We start from the raw sequence: 26,975 nt of genomic DNA on the forward strand, positions 1-26,975 counted from the left end.
TTACCTTAACCAGAGAAAAGGGACCTACTTAACCTGGGGCTAACATATCTGCCTTTTGTTACTCTCCTGTAGCCATCCGGACCAACCCTGTCACACATATTAAGCATTTGAAGGACAACAAAGGTTTTCACCTTTGAGTAGAAACATGAGTTAGAAGTAACCAATATCTTCCATAAAACATTTCTCAACCATAAATGAGTCTTCTTGGTTGCTTGCCTTTTGAGCAAATGGTTCCTAGATTTACAACCTACTATTTGTTGTACATTCACAATTTGCAATTAAAGACACTTATAAAATACTCTATACAAGGTCAAAATCCCAATTACTAACATTTATATACATCTTCCAAAGGATAATGTAAAAAGAAAATAGTACAGAATGTTAAAACAAAATAGAAGCTATAAAGCTGCATACAAGAGTCTGTGAACACACACGAAGGTAATAAATATAGTTTTACAGGCAAGGTGGTGTCATCCTCTTTGACACTTTGTTCTCACTGATGACAGAATGCAGACATTTCCTAGGAATTTCCTTAATTAGCTTGAACATTTCATTATTTTATAATGAACCCAGATTAACCAAAAATCATAAGCATGTGAGCTATCGTATTCTCCAAGCATCTTGTGTATGAAAATAACGGTGGCCTAATATTCAGTAACAGTGAAGCCAATTACATAATAACCTAAAATTATAATACATTATAATTGTTTTATTAATAAACTTTTTTTGCATCAATACTGAGGTCTCTCCCCTATTATGTCCTTTACAAATCTTATGCTTCCCCATCTATTTGATATTAAGAAGAATGCTAGAAGACCTGGAAGGATACAGAAAGAATAATCCTGAACTGATTTAGAGTATATAAGGAATAAATGACAGCCAATAAAGAGACAGTCTGGTGAAAAACCAATGACTTCTCAAAATCATGGTCCTAAAAATTTAGGACCCAATTCTGCACTTTGGGCTGTGTGGACATATAAAATGGAGTGTGGCAGCTGCAGGGAGCCAGTTTTGATTTTCTAATACTCAATCACTAGGATCTGGCAGAAATTAGAACAGCAGGGAGACTACTCTAACTGCCGCCAAAGGCCTAAAGTCTGTAACAGAACTTACGCAAGTGGATGAACAAGTATATAAGGAGCTCCACTCCACCATGGGGCCCAGCCCTGAAATACAGCTCACATAACCCTTCCCCCTCCTCTTATATAAGGAAGAGGGGAGGCTGGTACAGGAAGTAGCAGAATTGCCTCTATCAGCTTTCTGATGATGGAGAGTTCCCCTACAGAAGGGGAATTCAACACCAGTTATCTCTAGCCATTTTAAAACCACTTTGTGCTGCTTACAAGGTGCAAAGCTTTCTTAGCAGACTGGAGAATCTGGTCCCTAGTTAGTACCTCAAATGCTGGTAGAACTGAAGTAGCGACACTAACTTATGTTTAATGGTGAAAGCCAATCAAGCCTATAGTATGCAACACTTGAAATCTTGTTGAGTTGATCTTATTGGCACGAGTTGAGCTCATCTGAAGAAAGAAAAAGATAAATGGTAAACCTAGAATGAACCAGTGAGGGCAAGGCAGGATCTGTTTCTGGTGGTAGCAGAAACAACAAAATCCCTAAATATAGCAGAGGAAAAGTGAGGAGGAATATGTAATGGGCGCAGAAAGAAAAAGCCATTTGCATGGGATGGAGAGACAGACTCCTGGAAAAAGAGAGAAAGAACTGTTTTCTAACCCAAGGTACATTTTGATAGAAGCCAACCGACCTACACAAATAAGTGTTTGAAACCTGAGTCGTGACAGATACCCCTTTCTTAATCTGAAAACCTGACATTATTAAATGGACAAATTAGCTGCTTTTGCTACTTTCGCATAAGCTATTGTGACAAGGTCAGGCCAGATGGCTACAGGAGTGTAGTAGAAGGTAGCTACATTAGCCCCAGATTAAGCAGGTCCCTTTTCTCTGGGTAAGATAACAGGGACTATTCCAGAACAATCAGGAACCTGCTAGAACCTCTTAAGGCAAGCAGGCTAATTAGGACACCTGCAGCCAATTAGGAAGCTACGAGAACCAATTAAGGCAGGCAGGCTAATCAGGGCACCTGGTTAAAAAAAGAAAGACATCCCTTCAGTTAGGGAGAGGCATGTAAGGAGCTGGGAGTGAGAGGACGTGCTGCTGGAGGACTGAGAAATAAAAATGTTACCAGGCACCAGGAAGAAGGTGCTGCAGAGAGGTCATGGGGAAAGTGGCCCAGGGGGTTGTAGCTGCCACACAGCTGTTACAGGAGACATTGTAGACAGCTGCGATCCACAGGGCCCTGGGGTGAAACCAATAGTAGAGGGTGGGCCCATGTTCCCCCCATTCCCTCAACTCCCTATTTGACACAAGAGGAGCTGACCTGGACTGAGAGTCATATCAGAGGGGAAGGTCTCTGGCCTGTCCCTGACCCACTAGGTGGGACAACAGAGACTGCGGGGATTGTTCTCTTCCCGGTGTCCCATGCTGGCTAGTCATGAGGTTAGCTGAGTGAACAGCAGGTTTGAGCCAGTTGCAAAAGTGGCCAAACTGAGGGCTGCCGTGAACCTCTGAGGCAAGGAAATCCGCCGGAAACCGCAGGACCCACCAAGACAGAGGAGGAACTTTGTCACACTATCCATTGACTAAAAAGCAAGTACTCTAATTTTCTGCTTTTAGTTCATTTGAAAAAAGAGTTGTCTGAGATGTATTTTAATGTTACATAAAGAGGTTTTGACATAGAAAATATTGCTATGCAAAACCTATTTATTTTCGTGAAGTATTGAAAACTTGCATCTAATTTTCTGTCTATTGTTACCCTTAAAGTCTTTCTTGGAATTACTGCTCTCCTGGTTTCTCACTCCCATTGAATATCTATGTTTACATTTTTCCAAGCTGACCTTATTTTGATATTTTCAGCTCACCTTATTTCCCTTTGTATTATTTCTCTATCTTCATTAGTGTTCACAATGCCTCAAAATTTAGTATCTTCTGTGAATTAAATATGCTATTCACTTTCTCTTCTAGGTCATTAAAGAAGAGTGGCAATGCAAAGATCTGTATAGTTTTCCTCTAAGTCTTTCCTCCTATTTTATTCTTCGTTTACTGCTCGTCATTTCTCTTTGTTTATTGTCCTTCAACCCACGTAATGAGTGTTCACTGCCAAGCCAAAATGTATCTTGTAAGGAAGACTTAATGAAATTGCATATCAAATATTCTGCTTTTATCTTAATACATTAGAGCTTCTTTCTATCTGCCAATGTTGCAATTTGGTTTAGAAGTTCCACTAGATCCCATACCTGTGATTTCACAGGCTTTGTATGTTTGCATTTACAAAATAGACATGTATATACAACTTGAGTTACGCTTTCCACCATAAACAATATAAACTTCTTTATACCTTTGCACACTGCATGTGGTTGCAGCCCTCATTCTTCTGAATTGGAGATTTGCAGTTGGCGCACGGTTTGGAGTTAGTTAGTAACCATAGGCAGTTGGCAGCATCTTCATAAGCCTCACTAACTCCCACAACTTTGGGAGAAAAAAGTGGAAAAAAATAGAAAAGTTAAGATTATCTGCATATCAACTTTTGTAAAAAGTAGGTTAAGAAGTCTGCATGTTTCCCTAATTCTTGACAATGCACATTAATTTCCTCAAACCTACAGCATGCGTTACAAAAGTAATGTAAGGCAAAAATTAAGATGCTTTAACAAATACGACATAAGTCAAAGGTCACATCCACACCTCAATCAGCTCAGGAATGCATCTGTATATTTTATTATGCTTTACATTATAATTTATTAAATATACTATAAGATGTTAACACAGTCCGAGACCCATGCTAGGAATTTAAAAAAATCATTGTTGATACTTAAGTTTTATACTCGTTTCTACGGATCACTCCAAATAAGTGTGTGTCCTATGTTATTTTACATTAATTAATAAATAATGGTAATATTATTTGTATCACCTACAAGCCCTGGTCATGGATCAGGACCCCACTGTACTAGGCATTGTACAAACACAGAACAAAAGACAGTCCCTGCCCCAAAAGTTTACAATCTAAATAGACTTATTCACCCTTTTCCCCCATTTTTTTTATACATAAGTATCAGCTGCTTCTATTTCTCTAAGATTTATGGAAATGACTTCTGGACATAGCATTAAGAGCCAAACCATGTACAATAGGTAATACTTTAGAAAATAAATACTCAGCCCTTTGGGACTCTTTTGGGGATTACAAGATTTCCTACCAAGCTCTAGAATACAATTTTGGGAGGTGGGCGGAGGAAGTTTTTAATATGTTTTGGCCTCATCCACTCTGACTGACGAAACTGTGTGAAAGCAGTTTTAGCCTAGAGCAGTTTTAAAGCATACTTAAAACAATTACAGGAAATAAAATACAAATGTAAATTGGGCTAATGGGAGATGATATTTATTAAATTGGACTTTCCATTGTAAAGTAAAAAACCAGGAAATATCTCAAAATAGCATGAAGAGGGAATCTGAAATTTTCAAAGATATCAAGCAAACTTCTATTTTAAAATGCTTAGTTAATTTAACAATGGTTTTATAATAATTAATATTTATATTATATGTTCTAAATGCTGTAGACACACAATGGGCCTAATTCTGATCTCATTTAACATTGGTGTAAAATAGGAGCGGCAACAGAGTTACAGCAATAAGCCGGCATGAAATCAGAATAAAACTGTAAGCAATCAATCTAATTACACTGATAAAATAACCAATATTTTTAACATTATAAAGATAAAGATTACTGACCTGTATCCAGAGTTCTTCAAGTGGCCTCTGCACATTTGCATTCTTAGAATGTACTCATGGCGTAGCCAGAAATGGAACCTTCTAGCAGCACTGCACATTGGAATGATTCTTCTTTGGCATTCTAATTCCAACTCAGCATTGGAGGAGGTGCCTGATGCACAACCCATTTCTAGCTTCGCTCTCCGAATGTACAGAGCCACAAGGGGAAGAGAAAGGGGAAGAAGGTGCAAGAGCGCTCCAACAGGCACTGCTACTAGAAGCTTCCTCCGGTTCTGAAGGTACCATGGGCACATGCCAGAGTAGGAATGTGCAGAAGGCCACTTGAAGAGCTTACCATTACAACAATTATGAAAGTCTTGGATTTCCAATTCATTCCAGTTGTAAGATGCATTTCCCATATCCAAACCGAAAGAATCAAAACTGTGAGGGGGGCAGCTGTGTGTGTGTGTGTGCACGTGCGCCTATTTTTTAAATCACAAGATAAGAAAAACAAAAACAGCTCTGCTATTGAAACTACTCAGAATATTTGGTATAGAAATAGACTTAACTGAGAAGAAGTGATTTTGAATCTTCTGGCTAAAATAGATATGTCAAGGTTCCCTCCCCATTCTGAACTCTAGGGTACAAATGTGGGGACCCACATGAAAGACCCCCCTAAGCTTATTTCTACCAGCTTAGGGTAAAACTTCCCCAAGGCACAAACTTTTTGCCCTTGGGGGGGTACGCTGCCACCACCAAGTGATTTAACAAAGAATTAGGGAAAGGAGCATTTGGAGTTCCTATTCCTGCAAAATATTCCCCCAAGCCTTACACCCCCTTTCCTGGGCAGGCTTGAGAATAATATCCTAACCAATTGGTTACAAAGTGATCACAGACCCAAACCCCTGGGTCTTAGGATCATAGAGAAATCAGTCAGGCTCTTAAAAGAAACAGAACTTTATTAGAAAGAAAAAAGATAAAAGAAGCACCTCTGTGAAATTAGAATGGAAGATAATCTCACAGGCAGTCAGATTCAAAACATAGAGAATCCCTCTAGGCAAAACCTTAAGTTACAAAAAGACACAAAAACAGGAATACACATTCCCTCCAGCACAGCAAATTTCACAAGTCAAAAACAAAAGCAAAATCTAATGCATTTTCTAGCAAGATTACTTACTAACTCTATAGGAGTTGAATTGCTTGCTTTCTTGATCTGTCTCCGGGCAGAGGCATCAGACAGACAGACAAAACCTTTTTCCCCCCACCCACATTTGAAAGTATCTTGTCTCCTTATTGGTCATTTTGGTCAGGTGCCAGACAGGTTAGCTGAGCTTCTTAACCCTTTACAGGTAAGAGGATTTTATAGTACTATATCAGAGCTTTTTAACCCCTTCCCTTTAAATTCTGACAAGATCTATCAATCTATCTAGAAATAGATATATGAAAGTCTATTTTTTCCTACTGTGCTTTTACTCAAAATTGGCTGAAACTCCAATTTACCAAAATAATTCACCTTTTGCCACAGATCAACTAAGGAAGAGGCGCTAGCAAGGAAGCCACTGGATCAGGGGAAAGGTCACTGCATTTATGCTGAACTGTTTTTTATGTGGGAGTTTGCTCAAGACATTCAGTGCAAACAATAAATAGTTCCCAGAAGAAAAGGCCTGAAGAGACTCTGGGTGTGGCATTTAATCCTTCCTGGCCTGGGGAAACAGGTTAGTTATTTACATGGACACTGCTGCTCCTCTTGTAAAACCAGTTTCTGACTTTATGGTAAATGTATTGAATTAGGATTTTTTAAAAACATATATGTTTTAGGTAACTTTCCCCCCTATAATGTTACCCAAAACAAACCTCTAATCTGTAGGGTTTGATTTAAGACATGAGCAAGGAAATTCAGAGTTAAAGAAACGGGAAAAAAAAGAATTATACAGTTTTCAGCACCATTTTTTCAATTAGATGATTTCTACAGGACAAATGATCAAACCTGTTCCTCCCCCTCTTTCACATCATTTCTTAACTACCATACAGTTCTTATTTAATGCTGTTAAAAAACCCCATAAAAACCACTCTTACGTTCTTCTGGTTTCATTTCTGATATCTTCTGCAGCCAGTTCTTCCATGTTTGGCAGTCACAAGGTTCATGCGCTTCACCAAGACATTCCCTGAAAAATTAAGTCATAAATACAGTAGATAATTGTTTAGATTGGTTCAAATTGAAAAATAATGAAGGCACATTAAAACTAAGACAGGAAGATAAAGAAACCTACTCAATTACTCTCACTTTAAAACATTATTACATTTGCTCACAACCCAAGGTAGAGCTTCATGAAAATTAATGAGAGAATTAAGTGAGGCAGGAAAGAAAAATGCTTTTTAATTATGATGGAGAATATCTCAAAAGGAGCTGGTATGCACTATGTTTTATGGGCTGACCAGTAATTAATCTAGGCCCATGTAAAATGGTCATGTAGCTTTTGTACAAGGGGTGAAGTTGACCTCAGTGCAGATGGACTATGAAAGGCCTTTATTATTCATATTAAAGCAATATTCCAAAGGCCCCAATCACGATTGAAGCCTCACTGTGTTAGATACTGTACAAACATATAGTAAGACAAAGTCCCTGCTCCAAAAACCTTTCTGGCTAAGTATAAACTCCTAGTTTAAGTGGAGTTTATGTGGTGAATAGGGCCTTGAGTAGGCCCTCTACAGTTGGGATGAATGTCATCCAGAATTACTTGTCCTTGTCCACTGGTGATCATTAATCCTTAATAACAAGGTCAGTGCTTAAGTAAATCCCCATTGCTTTCACACTCCTCTAATGCTGAGTGAATTTGGATTTCTACCCTTCCCAGAGTCCCTAAATGGAAAGGAGATGATATTGGTTGAAATCATATGGACACATAAGGAGTTAACAGTGGATCCCTCAAGTTTTTCCAGATTTACTACTGCTAGTTTTCAGGATGGCAGTCAGTATACAGCAGCAGATACATGGCTTCCAGATGGTGCTTGGGTGTAGATGTGTCAACACGGATTCCAGAATTGTCACGACTTGCTCTTTTACTGGAAATACAGCAAAACAGCTTGAGACATCTGCCACGTGAAATACACAAATAGTTTACAAATGGGGTATATTTCCACATGGACACCTGCTGTATCAAAGAAAATGCAAATTGTTTTTTGAGGATCAAATGGTAAACTACTTTCTGCAATGCAATGTCATAAGCTGAATGAATACTCATTATCTCCTTTGTCCTCATCACAACAGGGAACATGTGAGCAAAAAAAGCTTAAAGAAAACTACAGAAAAGAAAAGAAAAAAGAAAAGAGAACCTTCTGAGCCACCCTCTTCTACCTGTACAATTGAAATAAGGAGAGGGTCAATCTGAGCCATAGGATGAAATGGCTATGAATCTGAGCCATAGGATGAAATGGGGCTAGACTTCACCCACAATAACTGTTCTTGGATAATTTTAATTGTATACAGAGAAAACAAAATTAGCAGAAAGGGAACTAACAAGAGAATGGCCCCCTTACCTAAAGGCTGATTAATTCACCCTACACAACAAACAAAATAACAAAGACATGCGCACTGGCTTCTCTGTGGATTGTGAACTTTTGAACAGACTCACTTCAAATCCTAAATTTTGGAATACCCGCAGAGACCTTGAACAACTCTAAAAAGAGAATGAACCAGGAATTACAGAAATACAGATAAGATTGTCAACACTGCTTGAATCTTGGTGTACATTTTGAAACGCAAACAGCCTAAAAAGGAAGAAAGGGGAAAACCCAAATTACTACAGCTGCATTTCCTTGAGAGACAATGTTAGGTACTCTTCTAGAGACTGGATTCAGGGTGTAAGCATAGAAATCCTGAACCTTCTTTGTTGCAAGGAACGCCTTTGCTGACCACCCATAAACCTGTTCAAGTTAAGAGACCGAAAACAGAGTTATATTTTCTAAAAATGGATAACTACTTGAGGTGCAGTATTGGTCAGCTTTGTCCCAATTTCGATGACACTACTAAGTAGATTAGGATATAAGCTGTATTACTTATATCCATTCCATTCTAGGTGTGCACGCGTCCATGTGCATGGTCATTGGAGATTTTTGCCTCAGCAGTATTTGTAGGGTCAGCAGTGGCGCCCCCTTGAGTGCTGCGCTCATGTGCCAGTTTATCAGGCACTGCCAACCCTACGCTATCTCAGTTCTTTCTTGCCAGCAACTCCGACAGAGGGGCAGCAGGGTGGGTAATGGAATGGACATGAGCAACACAATCTCTGACAACAACAATTACGAAAGGTAGGTAACTGTTTTTTCTTCTTCACGTGCTTGCTCATGTCAATTCCATTCTAGGTGACTCACAAGCAGTGCAAATGGAGGTGGGCTCGGAGTTTGTGGTCTTGCAGCACTGCCCTGCTGAAGCTAGCATTGTTCTGGGCCTGCTGGGTCAGTGCATAGTGGGCCATAAATGTTTGGGCAGATGACCAGGTAGCAGCTCTACAAATCTCTTGGATCAGCACCTGAGCCAAGAAGGCCGCTGACGACGCTTGCGCTCTTGTTGAGTGCACTTTGACTATGGCAGGTGGAGGCACATTTGCCAGCTTGTAGCAGTATCGAATGCAGACTGTGATCCAGAATGAAATTCTCTGAGCAGACACTGGGCGACCTTTTCATCCTGTCTGCCACTGCAACGAACAGTTGCGTTTACTTACGGAAAGGCCGTGTCCTGTTGATATAGAAAGCCAGCGCCCTCCGGACCTTTAGGGTGCGTAACCTGTGCTCCCCTTTGGAATTGTGGGGCTTTGGAAAGAAGACCATTAAGAAAATGTCCTGGCCAGTATGAAACTGGGAGACTACGTTGGGCAGGAACGCCAGGTACGGCCGCAACTGGACCTTATCCTTGTAGAATACTGTATAGGGTGCTTCTGACGTAAGTGCCCTGATCTCATACACACTGCTGGCAGACGTATCCGCCACCAGGAATGCCACCCTCCAGGAGAGAATGAGAAGAGAGCAGGAATCCAGAGATTCAAAGGGAAGCCCCGTGAGCCTCAACAGCATGAGATTCAAATCTTCAGATCTTTCAGGAACCAGGCTGTCATGTTGTAAGCGAAGAACGACCTGCCTTGGAAGGGAGGGTGGAAAGCCGAAATAGGAGCCAGGTGGACACTGATTGATGACAGCAACAAGCGCTGGAGCTTAAGGTGCAGGAGATAGTCCAGAATCAGCTCCAGGGAGGCCTACTCAGCCCAGAAATGCCAATCCGAGGCCCAGCATGTGAATCTTTTTGACTTTTCCCCATAGGTTGCTCTGGTGGAGGGCTTTCTGCTACCCATTTCCCGCTTGTCTATATTAAGCCATGCAGAAGCCATGCTGTCAAGTGCAGCACCTCCAGGTTCAGGTGCAGGAGACTGCCTGGTTCTGGGACAGCAGGTCTGGCCAGAGAGGGAGCCTCAGCGGCTTAGCTCGCAAGTGGCCTCGCCAGCACTGGTTTGGCATGTTGCTGGTCGGTAGCCATAAGGATGACTCTCACCCTGTCCCGTTTGATCTTCACAAGGACTCTGTGGATCAACGGCACTGGTGGGAAGGCGTACATCAGGGCTCCCGACCACGGAAGCAGGAAGGCATCCAACGGGGAACCCCGGTCTATCCCCTGGAGCGAACAGAACACGTAGCATTTCCTTTCGGGAGGCAACCAAGTCCACCTGGGGAGTCCCCCACTTCTGGAAGATTATACTGGCTGCTTCCGGATGGAGCGACCACTTGTGGCGAGATGAGAAGGTCCTGCTGAGGGGACCCGCTAGTACATTCTTGGTGTTGGGCAGGTGTGTGGCTACCAGATGAATGGCGTGCTGCACACAGAAGTGCCAAAGGTTCAGAGCTTCTTAGCAGAGGGCTGACGACATCGCTCTACCTTGTCTGTTGATGTAATACATTGCAGCTGTATTGTCCGTAAGGACCTGCACCACCTTGCCCTTCAGGTGGGGCAAGAAGGCCTGGCAGGCCAGACAAGCTGCTCAGAGCTCCCTGACGTTGATGTGGAGGGCCAGATCGTCCTGCAACTAGAGGCCCTGGGTGCTCAGCTTGACCAGGTGGGCTCCCAAGCCCAGGTCCGAAGCATCGGAGACCAGGGTTAGTGATGTAGACGGGGTTGCGAAGGGGACTCCCTGAAACACTGACCTGGCATCCAACCAACAATACAGGGATGACAGGATGTGATCCAACACTCTAATCATCCTAATCACCCAGTCTAGATCGTGTCTTTTGCGGGTGTAAACCGACGCCAGCCACGCTTGCAGAGACCGGAGGTGGAGCCGTGCATGACTGACCACACATGTACAGGTGGCCACGTGCCACGGCAACTGCAGGGAGGTGAGAGCCATGGTGAGTGGGCAGTTCCTTACATGGGAGATCATGTCCTACATGGCCTGAAAATGCCCCTCCAGGAGGAAGGTACTGGCTCATATGGAGTCGAGAACCGCCCCTATGAACTCTATGTATTGGACTGGCCTTAAAGTGGATTTTTTCTCTTTTATCAACAGGCTTAGGTCGTGGCAGGTGGTATGCATGAGATCGAGGCTTCTCTGTACTTGGTTCCGAGACCTGCCCTTAATGAGCCAGACATCGAAATATGGGAAGACCTGGACCCCTTGACCTCTGAGGTAAGTGGCCACTGGAACCTTGGAGCCGAAGAGAGGCCAAAGAGGGGTGCCATAAATTGGAAATGGTGTTTGCCTACTATAAAACAGAGGAAACGTCTGTGACTTAGAATATGGAGATGTAAAACTAGGCGTCTTTCAAGTTGAGAGTGGCGTACCAGTCTCCCGGATCCAGGGAGGGGATGATGGAGGCCAGGGAGATCATGGAAAACTTCAACTTTTTGAGAGACCTGTTGAGGTGTCGCAGGTCCAGAATGGGTCTGAGGCCCCCTTTTGCTTTCGGGATTAGGAAGTAATGGAAATAGAACCCCTTTCCCCTGGAGGAATGTCCCATGTCCTGAGGAACCTCTTCCACTGCCCCCAGGTGCAGGAGGTTCTCGACCTTCTGAACGAGGAGGTGCTAGTGAGAAGGGTTCCTGAAGAGGGACAGGAGTGAGAGGCAGCTGAAAATTGCAAGGTGTAACCATGAGACACTATGTCCCGCACACAACGGTCTGAGGTGACTTGGGACCAGGCCAAACGGAAGAGATGAAGACGGTTGAGGAAAGAGTGGGGTGGATCTTGGCAGGTGGCTGGGGTGTTGCTCTCGACCACACCCTCAAAACAAGTACTTCTGGCCCCCGGGGTGTTTTGCCAGACTGGGCTACACAGGACAGCGGGAGGAAGAAGGGTGACGACGGCTGAAACTAGCGTCTCTGCCCCTTTTTCTTGCAGGTCCCTGGTGAGACTGCCAAGGCCTAGGCAGCGGCCGGAACTACTTCCTCGCAGGCTGCAGAATATGCATTCCCAGCAAGAGAAGGGTGACCCTGGTGTCCTTCAGCCCATGTAACCTCGCATCTGTTTGGTCTCAAGAGAGACCATTCACATCAAAGGGGAGGTCCTGGATGGAAGTCTGCATTTCCTGGGAGAGACCTGCAGTCTGAAGCCAGGACCTGCGCCTCATCACCACCGCTGACGCCACCACCCTGGCTGACGAGTCCTCCCTGTCCCATGCCATCTGGAGGGAGCACCTAGCAGCCACAGTGCCCTCTTCCACCAGCGTGCCAAATTCCTGGGCAAAACCCTGTGGAAGGGATTCCTTGAACTGATGGAGGGAGTCCCATAAGTTAAATTTGTAACAGCCCAAAAGGGCCTGATGGTTCACCACCTGGAACTGAAAAACTGGCCACTGAATAAATCTTTCTACCAAACAGAGTCAACGGTTTGGCCTCTTTATTCTTGGGGGTGAAATTGGTATGTTTGTCTCTTTCATTGTCCGCAGAGACCACCAGTAAGCTCGGGGGAGGATATATAGGTACTCAAACCCCTTGGCGGGACAACGTACTTCTTTTCGGCCCTCTTTGAGGTGGGAGGAATGGAGGAAGGGGTTTGCCAGAGACCCTTGGCAATCTTAAAGACACCCTCACGCACTGGCAGTGTGACACAGGTTGGGGTGGAGGCTGACAAAAGGTTAAATAAGGTGTGCATCTGCTCAGCCATTTCCTCCACCTCCAGGCCCAAGCTCCACCGGGGGAGGTTCTGGGGCATCTTCTCCCACATGGGAGGGAGGCTTAGGGGTGGGCACCATTCCCTCTGCTTCAACCGCCAGGCATCTCTCGTGCACCGATCCCAGTGCTGCCAGCTGCTATTCTGAGCTGGCGGCCAATCTGTGGTGAGAAGGGGGCATCACCACAACTGGCATTCCTTATGTGCCGCAAAAAGGCCACTGCACTGGCCGTGCTGCAAAATCTGCGCTGTCGCCGTGGCCTTGGGTTCCCACTCGCGCTAGTGCAGACTAGGCAAGGGGCTGAACTGGTCTTCCGTGTCAGAGGAATCCCCTTCTGGTGACCACAGTGGGGCCGTCGACGCCTGGGTCTGCTTGCTGACCATTGCCGTCAGGGACTGGTGCCCAGAATGAGGTGATTGGTGCTGGTACCGAGGGCACCGGTGCCATGGGGACCGGAGACACGACGGGGAGCACTCCCATGATGCACACGACTGGGACCTGCACCTAGAGGATGATCTGCGGGAGGGCAAGCAGTGTCGATAATATGGAGACTGGCGTCTTGCTCTAGGTGATCCGCATCGAGACGGTAGCAACTGCGAACGCAGCGCTGGTAACGAGGGCGAGCCCCAGAGCGTCTGGGCTGCAACTCTGGTGACCTGCGGCGCAGAGGTGGAGAGCACTGCTTCATCTTGGGGGATCAGCGGCGTTCCATTGCCCTCCGAGGGGTCTTAGCGGCTGGCTTGTCCTTGTGGGGAGCCTTTGCTGGTCCTGGGGCACATGCTACATCGGTGGCGTGGGTGGAGGCCTGTGTTCTCTCAGCGCTGGGGGAGCCTATAAAGGCGTCGGTGCCATCAGGGCTTTTGGTCCCATGCTGCTCCCGGGAGTCGGTACCGGGTGGACCTTTCACAGGGCTAAGGGCCCCGTCCGGGGAGGTGTGAGCATGCAGATCTGGAGTGGCCGGGCAGCACTAAGTGGGTCCTTTGCCTGATGGCCCATGGCCCTTTTTGCTTGGTGCTGGGGTTTTAGTCTTCTTTTTGGGCACTGGTGCCGGGAACAATGACGGGCAGAGCCTGGCGCCGGGGGGCACTGCATACCAAGGCCAACGTATTCGGCGAGTCCTGGTGGGGCTGCACGGGGGCCGGACGCAGGGTGGACTCCATGAGGAGAGCCTGTAGCTGAATATCCCACTTCCTCTGTGTGCGGGGCTGGAAATTCTTACAAATTCGGTGCTGGTCTCTAAAGTGAGACTCCCCTAAGCACTTGAGGCAGCTGCTATGGGGGTCACTTACAGGCATAGGCCTGTTGCAGTCCACGCAGGGCTTAAACCCAGGAGACCCGAAGTCCCTGCTGGAACCCTAACTGCTAATTATTAACTACACTTAACAACTACTTAACACTAACTACTATGAGCAGAACTATTTACAAGGCCCTAAGGCTCAAAGACAGTAGACAAAAACCACTAGCCATTGCAACGCAAGTGAAGGCACTCAGACTAACCACCATGGGCGGTAAGAAGGAACAGAGAGGGCGTAAGATCAGCAGTGCCTTATATACCGGCACAGGAGCACGGCACCACTGTTGACCCCATGGATACTGCTAAGGCAAAAATCTTCTAAGGGGCGCAGGCACACCTAGAATGGCATCCCTATGAGCAAGCACTTGAAGAAGAACTAAGTATTAATGGTAACGTAACAACAATTTTTTAAAAAGGCTCCACTGGCGATCCTGGCAATTACAGTGCCTAACATCAGTACCAGGCAAATTGGTTGAAACTATACTACAGTAAAGGACAGAATTATCAGACACATAGACGAACACAGTTTGTTGAGGAAGCATCAACATGGCTTTTGTAAATGGAACTCATGCCTCACCAATCTTCTAGAATTCTTTGAGGGGGTCAATAAGCATGTGGACAAGGGTGATCCAGTGGATACAGTGTATTTAGACTTTCAGAAAGCTTTTGGCAACATGTTTCACCAAAGGCTCTTAAGTAAACTAAACAGTCATGGGATAAGAGGTAAGGTCCTCTCATGGATCAGCAACTGGTTAAAAGACAGGAAACAAAGGGTAGGAATAAATGGTCAGTTTTCACAGTGGAGAGATGTAAATAGTGGGGTCCCCCAGGGATCTGTACTGGGACCATTGCTGTTCAACATATTAATAAATGCTCTGGAAAAAGGGGTAAACAGTGAGGTGGTAAAGTTTGCACAATAAAAAATTACTCAAAATCGTTAAATCCAGAGCAGACTGTGAAGAGTTACAAAGGGATCTCACGAAACTGGGTGACTGGGCAACAAAATGACAGATGAAAGTCAATGTTAATAAGTGCAAAGTAATGTACATTAGAAAATATAATCCCAACTATAGATATAAAATGATGGAATCCAAATTAGCTGTTACCACTCAAGGAAGAGATATTGGGAGTCTGTAGCGGGGTGGTCACCCAGCTCCAGTCAGAAAGGGGTTAAAACCAGCTCTGGGAAAGGGCTGCCCTGAGGAGCCAAATCAGGGGAGGGCAGGTAGCAGCCAGTCCGGGCCCACGAGGTCTGGTATAAAAAGGGCTGCGAGCTAGGAGGCAGGTAGTCTCACTCCAGTCTTGGGGTGGGAAGGACCAGGCTGCCTGGGATCACAGGGTACTTTCAACAGAGCAGTGCTGGGGAAGGGACAGGCTGAGCTGGAGAGCTCAGGCCTGGTTCAGGGAGGAGGAATTTTTGAGTTCCGAAGTTCAAAAAAAGGTTTTGGTAAGTGGAATCCTTCTTACTTTTGGTGTCATGCCTAGTGCAGAAAAGCAGGAATGGATAATTTGGCCCACACTCTACACACATTAATATTCAGCCTATGTATGTATGAAAATATATTCATGTCAAACTATACATCAATAATTTGCTGTATCAACACCTACAGAGTTTCCAGTAGGCTTCTGCAGCATGGCAGCTGGCTGGAGATGTCTCTTGACCTTTAGATTGGCAGCAGCTGTGATAGTTTTACATAGTTATATACAAATTTCTAATACAAACCAGCAGAAGAGATGCCCTTTTCCACAATCCACAGCAGGGGCTCTTAGCAATGGGAAGTTAAGTGTGTCTGAACCTGTTGTATTTGACCCTTGTCTTGTTAGCCTGACTGCTCTTTCACAGGCTCGTATAGGACACCATTTAATAGCAGGATTATTTTCAACAAAGGCCTGAAAAGAAAAAAGGAGAAGAAAATTACTTAACATTTGGAAATAGATCCTCATCACTGATATGAACTGTAACCTTTGATCACAATCTGCCTCTGAAGGAGCAAAGCCAAAGAGCATAAGATAGTCTTGTAATTAAACCGGTATGGTATTTTAAAAATAGTTATAAAAAGAGAATTATTTAATCACTAGCTCAAAAATTGTATTTCTTCCCTATAGCAACACTTAAGATTCACACTAAGACCTGAACATCTACACCTCATGCAAAATGCTTAATGTGTACAAGTCTCTTCTTCTGTGAAAAGATTTGGGTTTGGCCACACATGAAAGTTAACTCAGAAAAAGACAGCGTGTAAATTTAAAATGGATTACCTGTTCCCGATTATCTCAACATATGGACACACTTATTCTGGAATAAGAGTACCTTATTTCAAATTTAAGAGTGTTCACCCATCGAGTTAATCAGGAATTGCTATTCTGGAATAATTTGCCATGTAGACAAGTCTTACTGCAAATAATCCATTATTATTACAAATGTATTTAATACATAAACTTTAAAATTTTACAGTGCATAACTGTACTGCAGATTAAGAAATAAAACCTATGCTCTCTATCACCAATCTCAATATAATTAACTGCAATAAACTTTTAAGAACCAAAAATAAAGTAACTCAGAAATTTGCCTCAATTTTTTCCTGTCAGTGTAGAATGTTTTCCCTTTTATTAATTATCTAAAATAAATTATGTGGAAGAAAAGGAACCTCTGGCTGCTCCCCTTCAAAACTGTGCTGACTTGCATGTCACTCTGAAGGTGAGGCAATGGAGGACACTGGATCAAATCTGGGTATCAGATCCCCACTTTGATGTATAAAATTTTATGACCTCATGCCAAAGCGACTTGTAACATATCTAAGTCAGTCCTGTACTAAACATGTCTCTCCCCTCTCCACCCAGGGAATAATTTAACAAGCTATTTCAAGGATCTACACTATAGGCCAATAACCTGCAAAGTTAATTAAGAGGTTATTTCTTAAAGATGCATTCTGCAGCAATGGAGAAAATAAAATCAAGCATGAACCAAATCAAGATTTTCCAACTTCTTTTCCTATCTGGGTTATATAGGAATCTTCTGAAAGTATGGGCTCGAGCAAAACTCTAGTAATGTGAATAGCAGGTACTGTACTCAGGTACAGTAAAAATTTCCCAGAAACTCTGAATGGAAAGAGTACCGTAACTCATTATCAAAATATTCTTACAGAAACTCATTTTAAAAAACTTTTTTTATGATGTGCCAACAAAATATTCTTGGCAGTTTAAAATCTATGTGTTGCCTTTTCTGGACATTAATTTCATCAACCAATTTTACAAGTACTGAGAAAGATTATTAAATTGCCCAGCACAGAAGTGTAGTTTCTGTGCTTGAGGAAGAAATATAATTATTCCTTTTTTAAAATGTCCTCAGCAGCATGCCAACTCCTTCATTACCATATGTAAATTATATACAGTTCAGATCTACAGTATTAATTTATTAAACTCTACTTAGAAAAGGTGCAGTCATATTTCACACAGAAGTTGCATTGTAACTGGAATAAGAAAGTCAGACACACTCTAGTCCAGGAGTGGCCAACCTGAGCCTTAGAAGGAGCCAGAATTTACCAATGTACATTGCCGAAGAGCCACAGTAATAACGTCAGCAGCCCCCCAGCAGCTTCCCCCACCCACTCCCAGTGTCTCCCACCCACCAGCAGCCCTGCCAATCAGCGCCTTCCACTCCCTCCTGATCAGCTGTTTCCTGGCATGCAGGAGGCTCTGGGGAGGAGGGGGGGGAGAGGAGTGAGGGCACAGGCAGGCTCAGGGGAGGGGGCGGGAAGGAGTGGAGTGGGGGAAGGGCCTGTGGCAGAGCCAGGGATTGAGCAGTGATCACCCCCTGGCACGTTGGAAAGCTGGCGCCTGTAGCTCCAGCCCCGGAGTCGGTGCCTATATAAGGAGCTGTATATTAACTTCTGAAGAGCCGCATGTGGCTCTGGAGCCACAGGTTGGCCACCCCTGCTCTAGTCACACAGGAACAGCTTGACAGTTTACCTTAATGTCAAACAGTAGGTATCTTTTGTCCATCTCCCTGGAAACCACGCTTTCTATGATCTCTACAGGAACAAGCTGGAAGCAATCATATGCTGGGCAAAAAATGTTGTGAGCCTCACCCTCCTGAATTTTCAGATTCAAAAACCTGCCAGAATTGTGTCAGTCAGAATTTGATAATAAAAAAATAAATAAGTCAAGAAACTGATGAAAATTCATTGTCTTTATACTAACTTAATAAAATATACACTTTCATTTACATCTCTTTTTAAAACAAGAAATATGAATCATCCCTTGGTTTTTACACTCAACAAGTACCTCAGATTTGAGGAGGCATTTGGTGAAAAAAAAAATGAAGAGTCCACAAGTGAGCAACTGAAGAAAGTACTTGAATGTATGTATGTGTGGTTTATACCTGTCTCCCATTGGCAAGAGCCCTCTGTACAATATTTAATAAAAGTGAGAAAAATTTCTTCATTAAGTCCCCAAAAGTTGTATATAGCAGTACTTAATGTATGCACTAATTAGTCTGACAAGTAATTAGTTTTTACAATAAATAGTAATCCTTGTTCTTGTCAATATACGGTTTGAAACACGTAAGCGCTTGATCTAAACAAATTAATAGTTAGCTAGACTAAATCAAGTTTGGAATGGCTACCTGTTCCCATCAGCTATTAACTAGTACTTGAAAGAAGACTCTTCTTGTGAGATCATAAAAAGATAGTCAAACTTAAAGATTATTTAAGCCTATTGTAACTTAGGCTATGTTTATACTACAGATCCTCTGACAGCATAGCTATGCCAGCAGAGCCTCTTAGTGTAGATGCAGCATATGCCAGCAGAACGATGTTCGCTACGTCAACAGAAGCACTCTTCTTATGGCATTACTGCATCTATGCTGGAGGTTTTGTTGGCACAGCTATGTAGGCTAGGTGTGTTTTTTTCACACCAACTAACATAGCTATGCCTGTATATGTTTTAAGTGTAGACCAGGCCTCACAAAACATATCAAGAGTATCTTTTTTCTACTATTATGTTTTCCTTTTTTTAAAGCTTTCTTCCTATTTTTTTCATGCACCATAACAATATTGTTCTGAAAAATACCAAAATTCATTGGCAAAACACATCATTAACAGAGTTAAGGTTGCCTAGCACTTCCTTGTACTCTTCCACAACATGGAGGGTAGCTGAACGTAAACCTCTGAAAACCAAGGAATGGTGTGTTCTGGTAATGCATTCTGCAGCACAGCCCCCCCACAGTTCTAACAAACCAAACAAGACGTATCTCTGACAAAATCTGTCATTTTCTGAGTTATGATGATACGGAATTTTGCTGGACATGCTTTTTTGTGTATGTGCACTGACCACTGTGTTAGATGTAACTGTTTTAATCCAAGGTTAGATACACCAACTTCCAGATCTCCTTAGATGACAGTGCAATCTCTGGCACCTGCAGCTAAAGGGATCCAGGATTCCTATTTTCTGGATTGTGTTATGCAGGAGTTCTGACAATAGCCCCTTTTGGCTCTAAAACCTAAGAATGCATGAAGTTCAGGGCTGTTAGACTGCCACTGTCACCTCCCTGAAGCTAACATGCCAATGGTTATGTCAAGGAGATAGGGAACTATTTCCACTGAATGCATCCGATGAAGTGAGCTGTAGCTCACGAAAGCTTATGCTCAAATAAATTTGTTAGTCTCTAAGGTGCCACAAGTCCTCCTTTTCTTTTTGGAACTATAAGTGTAATTCATTCCATTCACAGATTGACAGAGCCAGAAGAGTACCCAGAAATTACCTACTACAGGACAGGCCCAACAAAAAAAAACAAAAAACAGAACGCCACTAGCCATCACCTTCAGCCCCCAACTAAAACCTCTCCAGCGCATCATCAAGGATCTACAACCTATCCTGAAGGACGACCCATCACTCTCACAGATCTTGGGAGACAGGCAAGTCCTTGCTTACAGACAGCCCCACAACCTGAAGCAAATACTCACCAGCAACCACATACCAGGCAACAGAACCACTAATCCAGGAACCTATCCTTGCAACAAAGCCCGTTGCCAATTGTGTCCACCTATCTATTCAGGAGACACCCATCATAGGGCCTAATCACATCAGCCACACTATCAGAGGCTCGTTCACCTGCACATCTACCAATGTGATATATGCCATCATGTGCCAGCAATGCCCCTCTGCCACGTACATTGGCCAAACTGGACAGTCTCTACATAAAAGAATAAATGGACACAAATCAGACATCAAGAATTATAACATTCAAAATCCAGTTGGAGAACACTTCAATCTCTTTGGTCACTCGATTACAGACCTAAAAGTGGCAATTCTTCAACAAAAAAACTTCAAAAACAGACTCCAACGAGAGATTGCTGAATTGGAATTAATTTGCAAACTGGATACAATTAATTTAGGCTTGAATAAAGATTGGGAGTGGATAGGTCATTACAAAGAGTAAAACTATTTCCCCATGTTTATTCTCCCCCCCACTGTTCCGCAGACGTTCTTGTCAACTGCTGGAAATGGCCCACCTTGATTATCACTACAAAAGGTTCCCTCCCACCCTCCCCCCTCACTCTCCTGCTGGTAATAGCTCACCTTACCTGATCACTCTCGTTACAGTGTGTATGGTAACACCCATTGTTTCATGTTCTCTATGTATATAAACCTCCCCACTGTATTTTCCACTGAATGCATCCGATGAAGTGAGCTCAAGCTCACAAAAGCTTATGCTCAAATAAATTTGTTAGTCTCTAAGGTGCCACAAGTCCTCCTTTTCTTTTCACTCCATTCTAACACTCTCTTGCATATTACTCCTGGGGGAATTCTGCTCCAAAAAAAATAAAAATTCTGCAAAATTCTGCATATTTTATATGTCAAAATAATACTATATAATCACACCAGTTTCAATTACTTTGGTAATTTCCAAATACTGCTTAGCAACTATGTCTGTAACAATACATACACACACAAAAAATTCCCCCTGGAGTAGAGAGTTAAAGAAACCCCTATGACAACCCAGTTCCTGTTTCTCTGCCCCCCGAGAGCCCAGCTAAGGGGCCAGACACCCACAAGCCCTCTCCCCAGAGCCCAGCTCTGGGGTGCCCCCTGCCCAGACACCCACACCTCCTCCTCCCCCAGAGCCCAGATGCAGGCCCCCCCAGCACAGACACTCACTCCCCCTACCCTCCAGAGCCCAGGGATCCAGAGGGAGAAACTGGGTCCTGGACTTGTGTGACGTTCCCTGCATGCTGCCTCTTTCCTTCAGGTAATGCCAGGAACTGCAGCAGCTGGGAATCCTCCAACTAATTCGCCCTCCCCTTCCCTGTGGCAGTGTTTTTTATTTTCGAGTTGGCATGCTGGGGTTTGCTGGGTCCAGCAGCCCCTAGTGGTGGCCTGCAGCTCTGCAGCCCATTTCTGCAAGAAAAAAGCAAATTCTGCTCAAATTCTGCATTGCGCAGTGGTGCAGAATCCCCCCAAGAGTAGCATATTCTCAGTGCCCATTAAAACTCTACACCGGCACTGGGATTTGCAAACCGCCATGAAGCTTTTATGCAGCTCGTTAACACACATAACAGTGCACCACAAGGCTCAGTCAGTGGCAACCAAAAGGTGATATCCCAGACGGAATCGTTTGGACAAAGATAAATGGGTGCCACAAAAAGGGCAGCTTGACCCTGTGTCCTTCCTGATGAGATCGCTGTTGAAATGGGCGAGATGCATATTTTAGGAAAAACAGGAAGCTTGTCTATATGTGCCCTCAGGGATGTGTCTGTCAGGGCCTAAAGGCATGCAAATTCTGAAAAAAACACATCTGGCTAATTGATGATCAGAAGGAAACCTCTTGCTTAACCTTTGAAATTGCTGGTCAACAAGTTTTCTTTGAGTGACGTGTTATTGTAATACTAATGAATAAATAAGGGAAGAAATTTTGAGGTAGTTGGACTCTTCAGGAACTCTCCCTCTAGACACATCTTGTGGTCTCCACCGGCAGACGAAAGATTGGCCATCGGAAGACTGACGTTGTGCCACTTGAGAGCCAAACCCTACTTCGGTAATTATTGAGAGTTGGGGGTGTTTTACTAACCTGTTGCAGGTGTGTGCAAGTGCTTGAGACTAAGTAAAGGTTAGCTTTAAATGAGAGCACTTTTGTGTTGTCCTGTTTGTGCCAGCCATCTATCAGTTGAACAACGTGCCTCCCTTGATTTATTTCCTGACACCACCTTCCACAGAGTAAAGATACCAAGAACTTTGGGTTGAAAGAACCCCAGGTAACACCAGTAGGGCTGGAGGGACCACGGAAGGAGGCAAAGTGCTGGTGAAAGGGCTGCTAGGAACACTTCTTCCAGCTGGGAGCAGCAACGGGGAGAGGAGGAGAGTCCCAAAATCCCTAGCATAGTGGAAAGGAGCTCTGCACACCTGTCTGCAGCACTGGAGGCTCACAGAAGTGTGAAGTGGCCCATTCATCTTAAAAGGATGTCTAAAATGAATGAGGAGACCTCCTGGAGATGAACAGAGCATTCAACAGTAGGTCTGAGATGTGTGAACTTCCTCATTCAACTTTTTGGGAGTTCTTTCCTGCCAATCTCAGCCACATGTGCCTCGGGCATGCACAGAACATGCCTGTTCCCAGCTCCCAGTATAGATCTTGTCTGCCACGCCTAGGAGTACTGTAAAGGAGCTCAATGAGCCCCTCCCAGCTCAGAACTGATCCATCCTGGGTGAGACTCTTGTGCCAACTTCTCCGATACCATTTTCCGTGTGACATCTAGTCTCTCCCATCAATTGACCTAAACATCATGCTGGGCTTCATATCCCGGACACAGTTTTGCCTGCCTAACTGTCCTAGAGTGGGATTTGGGTACATGGCATTGAGGGAGACCTGTGGGGTGCTGACTGTCTTCAAAATTGCACATACCACTCACACTTCCAAAAGGAGCCCCGCTGAGCCCTGAACACCAAGCAAATGGCAAGTTGGTTACACTAAGTGTGCACAGCACACAAAAGTCTCCCTAGGAGAGCAAACAAACTGATGGTCCATGGTCAAGGTGCAGTGCTTGTTTCCTCAAGAAACCATGTAACTATCATTGCTCAGTGATTGTCCCTCACAAAGGAGTTCCTGAGGAAGCTTGAACAGATGCAAACTCTCTATAACCAGAACTAACACTGGTTTTGTATAGAACTTTTGGATGGGCTGTATATGATGAAACCCCTTGCCCAAATGAAACCAGACTTGCACCACTAACACTATCCTGGCCTTGATGAGGTACAGAATTTTTCAAAACAATCAAAATATGCATGCAATTTTGAAGCAATTTGAATGATCAGCTCTTAAACAGAAAGCTCTGCCCTTAGGGCCAAACTTCCATAAGGACCCCCTTTGCAGCTCCTAACCACAAACAGAACGCAGGCAGAGATTAATCTCAGAAGTCTGCTGAGGGTAGGACTTGAACTCAGTACTTGAACTCTCAGGCGTTGTTTGGGTTCAACAGCTACAGCATGTTGTGTGAGCTACCCAGTGACCTGATGTCAGCTATGCCTCACCACAGAGCATATGACCTGCATACATGTGTAAATTACTGTCTGTACTGTATCACCCAAGTCAAAGGCAGTTTGTAGAACTAATGATAACCCTTACTATCTTTAAATATATTGCTTTCCCAAAGTGATAGTGGATGCCTGACATTAGCTGAGCTGTAACTGATCAGTGATATTAGTTTGGGGTCAATAAACAACATATTTTAGCCATGTGTATGCAAAGAAGAGAAAAAGAAATAAGAACTCAACAATTTTACTGACAAGGTCTTTGGGGGTGGGGGGTAGATGACACTGTATCCCAAAAACCCCTTGATCAAATAACTCCAGATTTGCAGCACTAGCCCTAACCAGACCTTGATACAGCACACCAATTTACAATACAATAGGAACATGAATGATTTTTTCTACATGCTCTAAAATCCATGTTTTAAATAGTAACTCGCATTTAAGGTTGTAATGAGCTTAATGCTCTTACAAAATACCACAATAATGGATGCACTGGAATTAGGCTTTATCTACACTAGACTACACTGCATTACTTTAAATTTAACAGTATAATTAAAGCAGTACAACCCTCCCTACTGTGGATGCAGTGATAGTGGTATAAGGTCATCTTTATACCACTATCACTGCATCCACACTTGGGCTTTTACTAGTCTATTTCAGTAAAAGTCACACTCCTAACCAAAATAGTTATACTGGTAAAACTTTTAAGTGTATACCAGTTCTCAGACAGTTAGGCCCCAACTCAGCAAAGCACTAAATGACATGCTTAAATCCATCCCTATTTGGCAATGCACTTAAGCTTGTACCAGGGCCAAAGCCATCGCTATGTACCTATAAGCCAGTTAATGGCCATTAAGAACAATACATATGAAAGTATTCCGTATGGTTCAGGACAGCTACATCTCAACATTTGACAATGGCTATGTATTGGTTGTGATTTCCCCCCCTCTTTAAAATTGAAAGTCTAATCATTTTCAAAAAAATGCTAAATACATATACTCACGCCTCCCAGCATGATCTGCAAAACTCATGTCCACAGGGCATATCCACTGGGTCTTCAAATACAGAAATATTACACATACAAATGTCACACTGTAGATAAAGAAAAAAAATACAGATGAAGGAAAGAAAAAAACACTCCTGTGTGCCATGTGCAGAACTCAGGAGAATTACATAATAAAAATATAAAACCAAACTACTGTAAGAAAACAGGCCATGTACAAAGTAGGGAAAACTCTTTTATGAATGTATCAAGGAGAAAGTGTTGCTTTATGTTCAAAAAAATTGAAAATGGAAAGGTGCATGTCTTCATCTCCACACACCTCTCCACAAACATTTAGTAAATATTTTAGGAACCTGTGCAACAAATTTTTGGATTGCCTTCTGGGATCTCCGCCACCTCCAGCCTTTAAGATGTTGAGCACTCTTAGCTCCCAATAAAGACGACAGTGGCCATATCTGCACCAGTAAAGTCAATGAGAGTTTTGCCACTGACTTCAACAGCAGGAGCAGGACTTGATAGACAAGGTCAGTCGTATGTCACAGGAGGTATTCTTCCCTGCAAAGAATCAGGCCCAAGGCAGCGTGGAGCAATTTAAACAACTGAATTAAAGTTATGATTTTAATCACCTGATTGAAAAAAAAAATCAGGTTGAGGTTTGTAAATTGATTTGAAAAATTGTACTTTGCGTCTTTAGTTCAAAACATATATTGAGCTAAATTATAAAGGCTCCTTCCTTCCATGTTGTTAGTGGTAGGATATCTTATTTGAATTTTATAAAAACTGCTATCAGAAAAAAACAGAATATTGAAAGTTAAGACCCTGATCCTGCAAACACATAAGGAGATATGTATGTGACTGAATGCACCCTCTCGGCGTGTGTGGCCCTCCCTCGCTGTCAATCTCAGAGGGAGGCCAGGTCTCTTTGCTGTCAGGCCCCTGTAAGGACAGTATAAGATAATGGGGAAGTAGCAGTCTCAGTGTTCGATCCCTCCAGCAGGGTAGAGCAATGAGTGGTTCAGGGGCTCAAGCCCTCAGGCAGAGCGGTGCACCAAACAGTCTAAAGCCCAAACATCAGGCAGGGTATAGTCAGTCAGATGGGGGCAGGGTACCAAACACAGTCTTGGGTTCCAGCCCTAAAGCAGGGGTAAGCACCCAGCAAACAGCTAGGGGGCTCCGACCAGGGGTTAGCGTCGAGCAAGCAGTCTACGGGGCTCTGGCCAGGGTTGCCAACTTTCTAATTGAATACAACCAAACACCTATGCCCTGCCCCCTGCCCTGCCCCTTCCCTGAGTCCCCATCTCCACTCACTCCAGCCCCCCTCTATCCATCGCTTGCTCTCCCCTACCCTCACTCACTTTCACTGGGTTGGGAAAGGGGGTTAGGATGAGCGAGGAGGTGCTGGCTCCGGGGTGGGGTGCAGGAGAGGGTTCGGGGTGTGGGCTCTGGGAGGGAGTTTGGGTGTGGGAGGGGGCTCAGGACTGGGGCAGGGGTGCGGGTGCAGGGTCTGGGAGAAAGTTAGGGTACTGGAGGGGGTTCTGACTGGGGCAGGTGGTTCGGCGTGCAGGCTCTGGCTGGGCGGTGCTTACCTCAGGCGACTCCCGGTTGGCAGTGCAGCAGGGCTAAGGCAGGCTCTGTGCCTGCCCTGGCTCCGCGCTGCTCTCGGAAGCAGCCGCTGTGTCCGGCCCTAGGCTTATCAATTTTTGTGTTTGTCTCACATAAGGATGTTAATGAGGCCCAGGATTTGTCTTTTTGTGCATAGATGACCATTTTAAGTGAGAAACATCTTAATAGAAAAAATCTCTATGTAAAATCTGAAATTCTAACAACAATCGTACTTGTTTCTTTAGTTTCCTAAAAGATCCACTTTAACAATTGAAGACTGTAAAACAGGCAGTAAACTAGCTATATATAATCTAAATGTGTGTGTATATTATATATATATATATACACACACACACACACACACACACACACACACACACACACACACACAATTTAAATCCAGATCCTGCATTCCCATCATAAGCCCCAATACTAAGAAAAGGAAATATACAATACAACATACATTTGTCACTTCATTGCATATGCAGTTAGTACTTTTCAGGAAAAGTATTACAGCAGATATAACAAAGGATAAACTATAATGCCATATACCTTTTTTGTAGTATTTTAAAATTAAAGAAGTAAGGGTTGTCTGTATACTGAATGCAAAGTTTTACTTTGATA

General features: G+C 43.8%; 1 protein-coding gene across 8 annotated transcripts in view; it reads right to left on the reverse strand.

Moving 5' to 3' along the window:
• The window catches only part of ANKIB1 (ankyrin repeat and IBR domain containing 1), a 166,578-nt gene that overhangs the window by 22,702 nt on the left and 116,901 nt on the right, over positions 1 to 26,975 (reverse strand). For all 8 annotated transcript variants that reach the window (XM_043541217.1, XM_027822725.3, XM_027822726.3 and 5 more), the window contains exons 7-11: positions 24,750 to 24,838; positions 18,191 to 18,335; positions 15,945 to 16,111; positions 6,853 to 6,941; positions 3,413 to 3,543 (exon numbers count right to left, since the gene is read on the reverse strand). In XM_043541217.1, the coding sequence (XP_043397152.1) occupies positions 3,413 to 3,543; positions 6,853 to 6,941; positions 15,945 to 16,111; positions 18,191 to 18,335; positions 24,750 to 24,838 (621 nt within the window). The remainder of the gene's footprint in view (positions 1 to 3,412; positions 3,544 to 6,852; positions 6,942 to 15,944; positions 16,112 to 18,190; positions 18,336 to 24,749; positions 24,839 to 26,975) is intronic.

This window comes from Chelonia mydas, chromosome 2 (genome assembly GCF_015237465.2).
Source record: "Chelonia mydas isolate rCheMyd1 chromosome 2, rCheMyd1.pri.v2, whole genome shotgun sequence".
Taxonomy (NCBI): Eukaryota; Metazoa; Chordata; order Testudines; family Cheloniidae; genus Chelonia; species Chelonia mydas.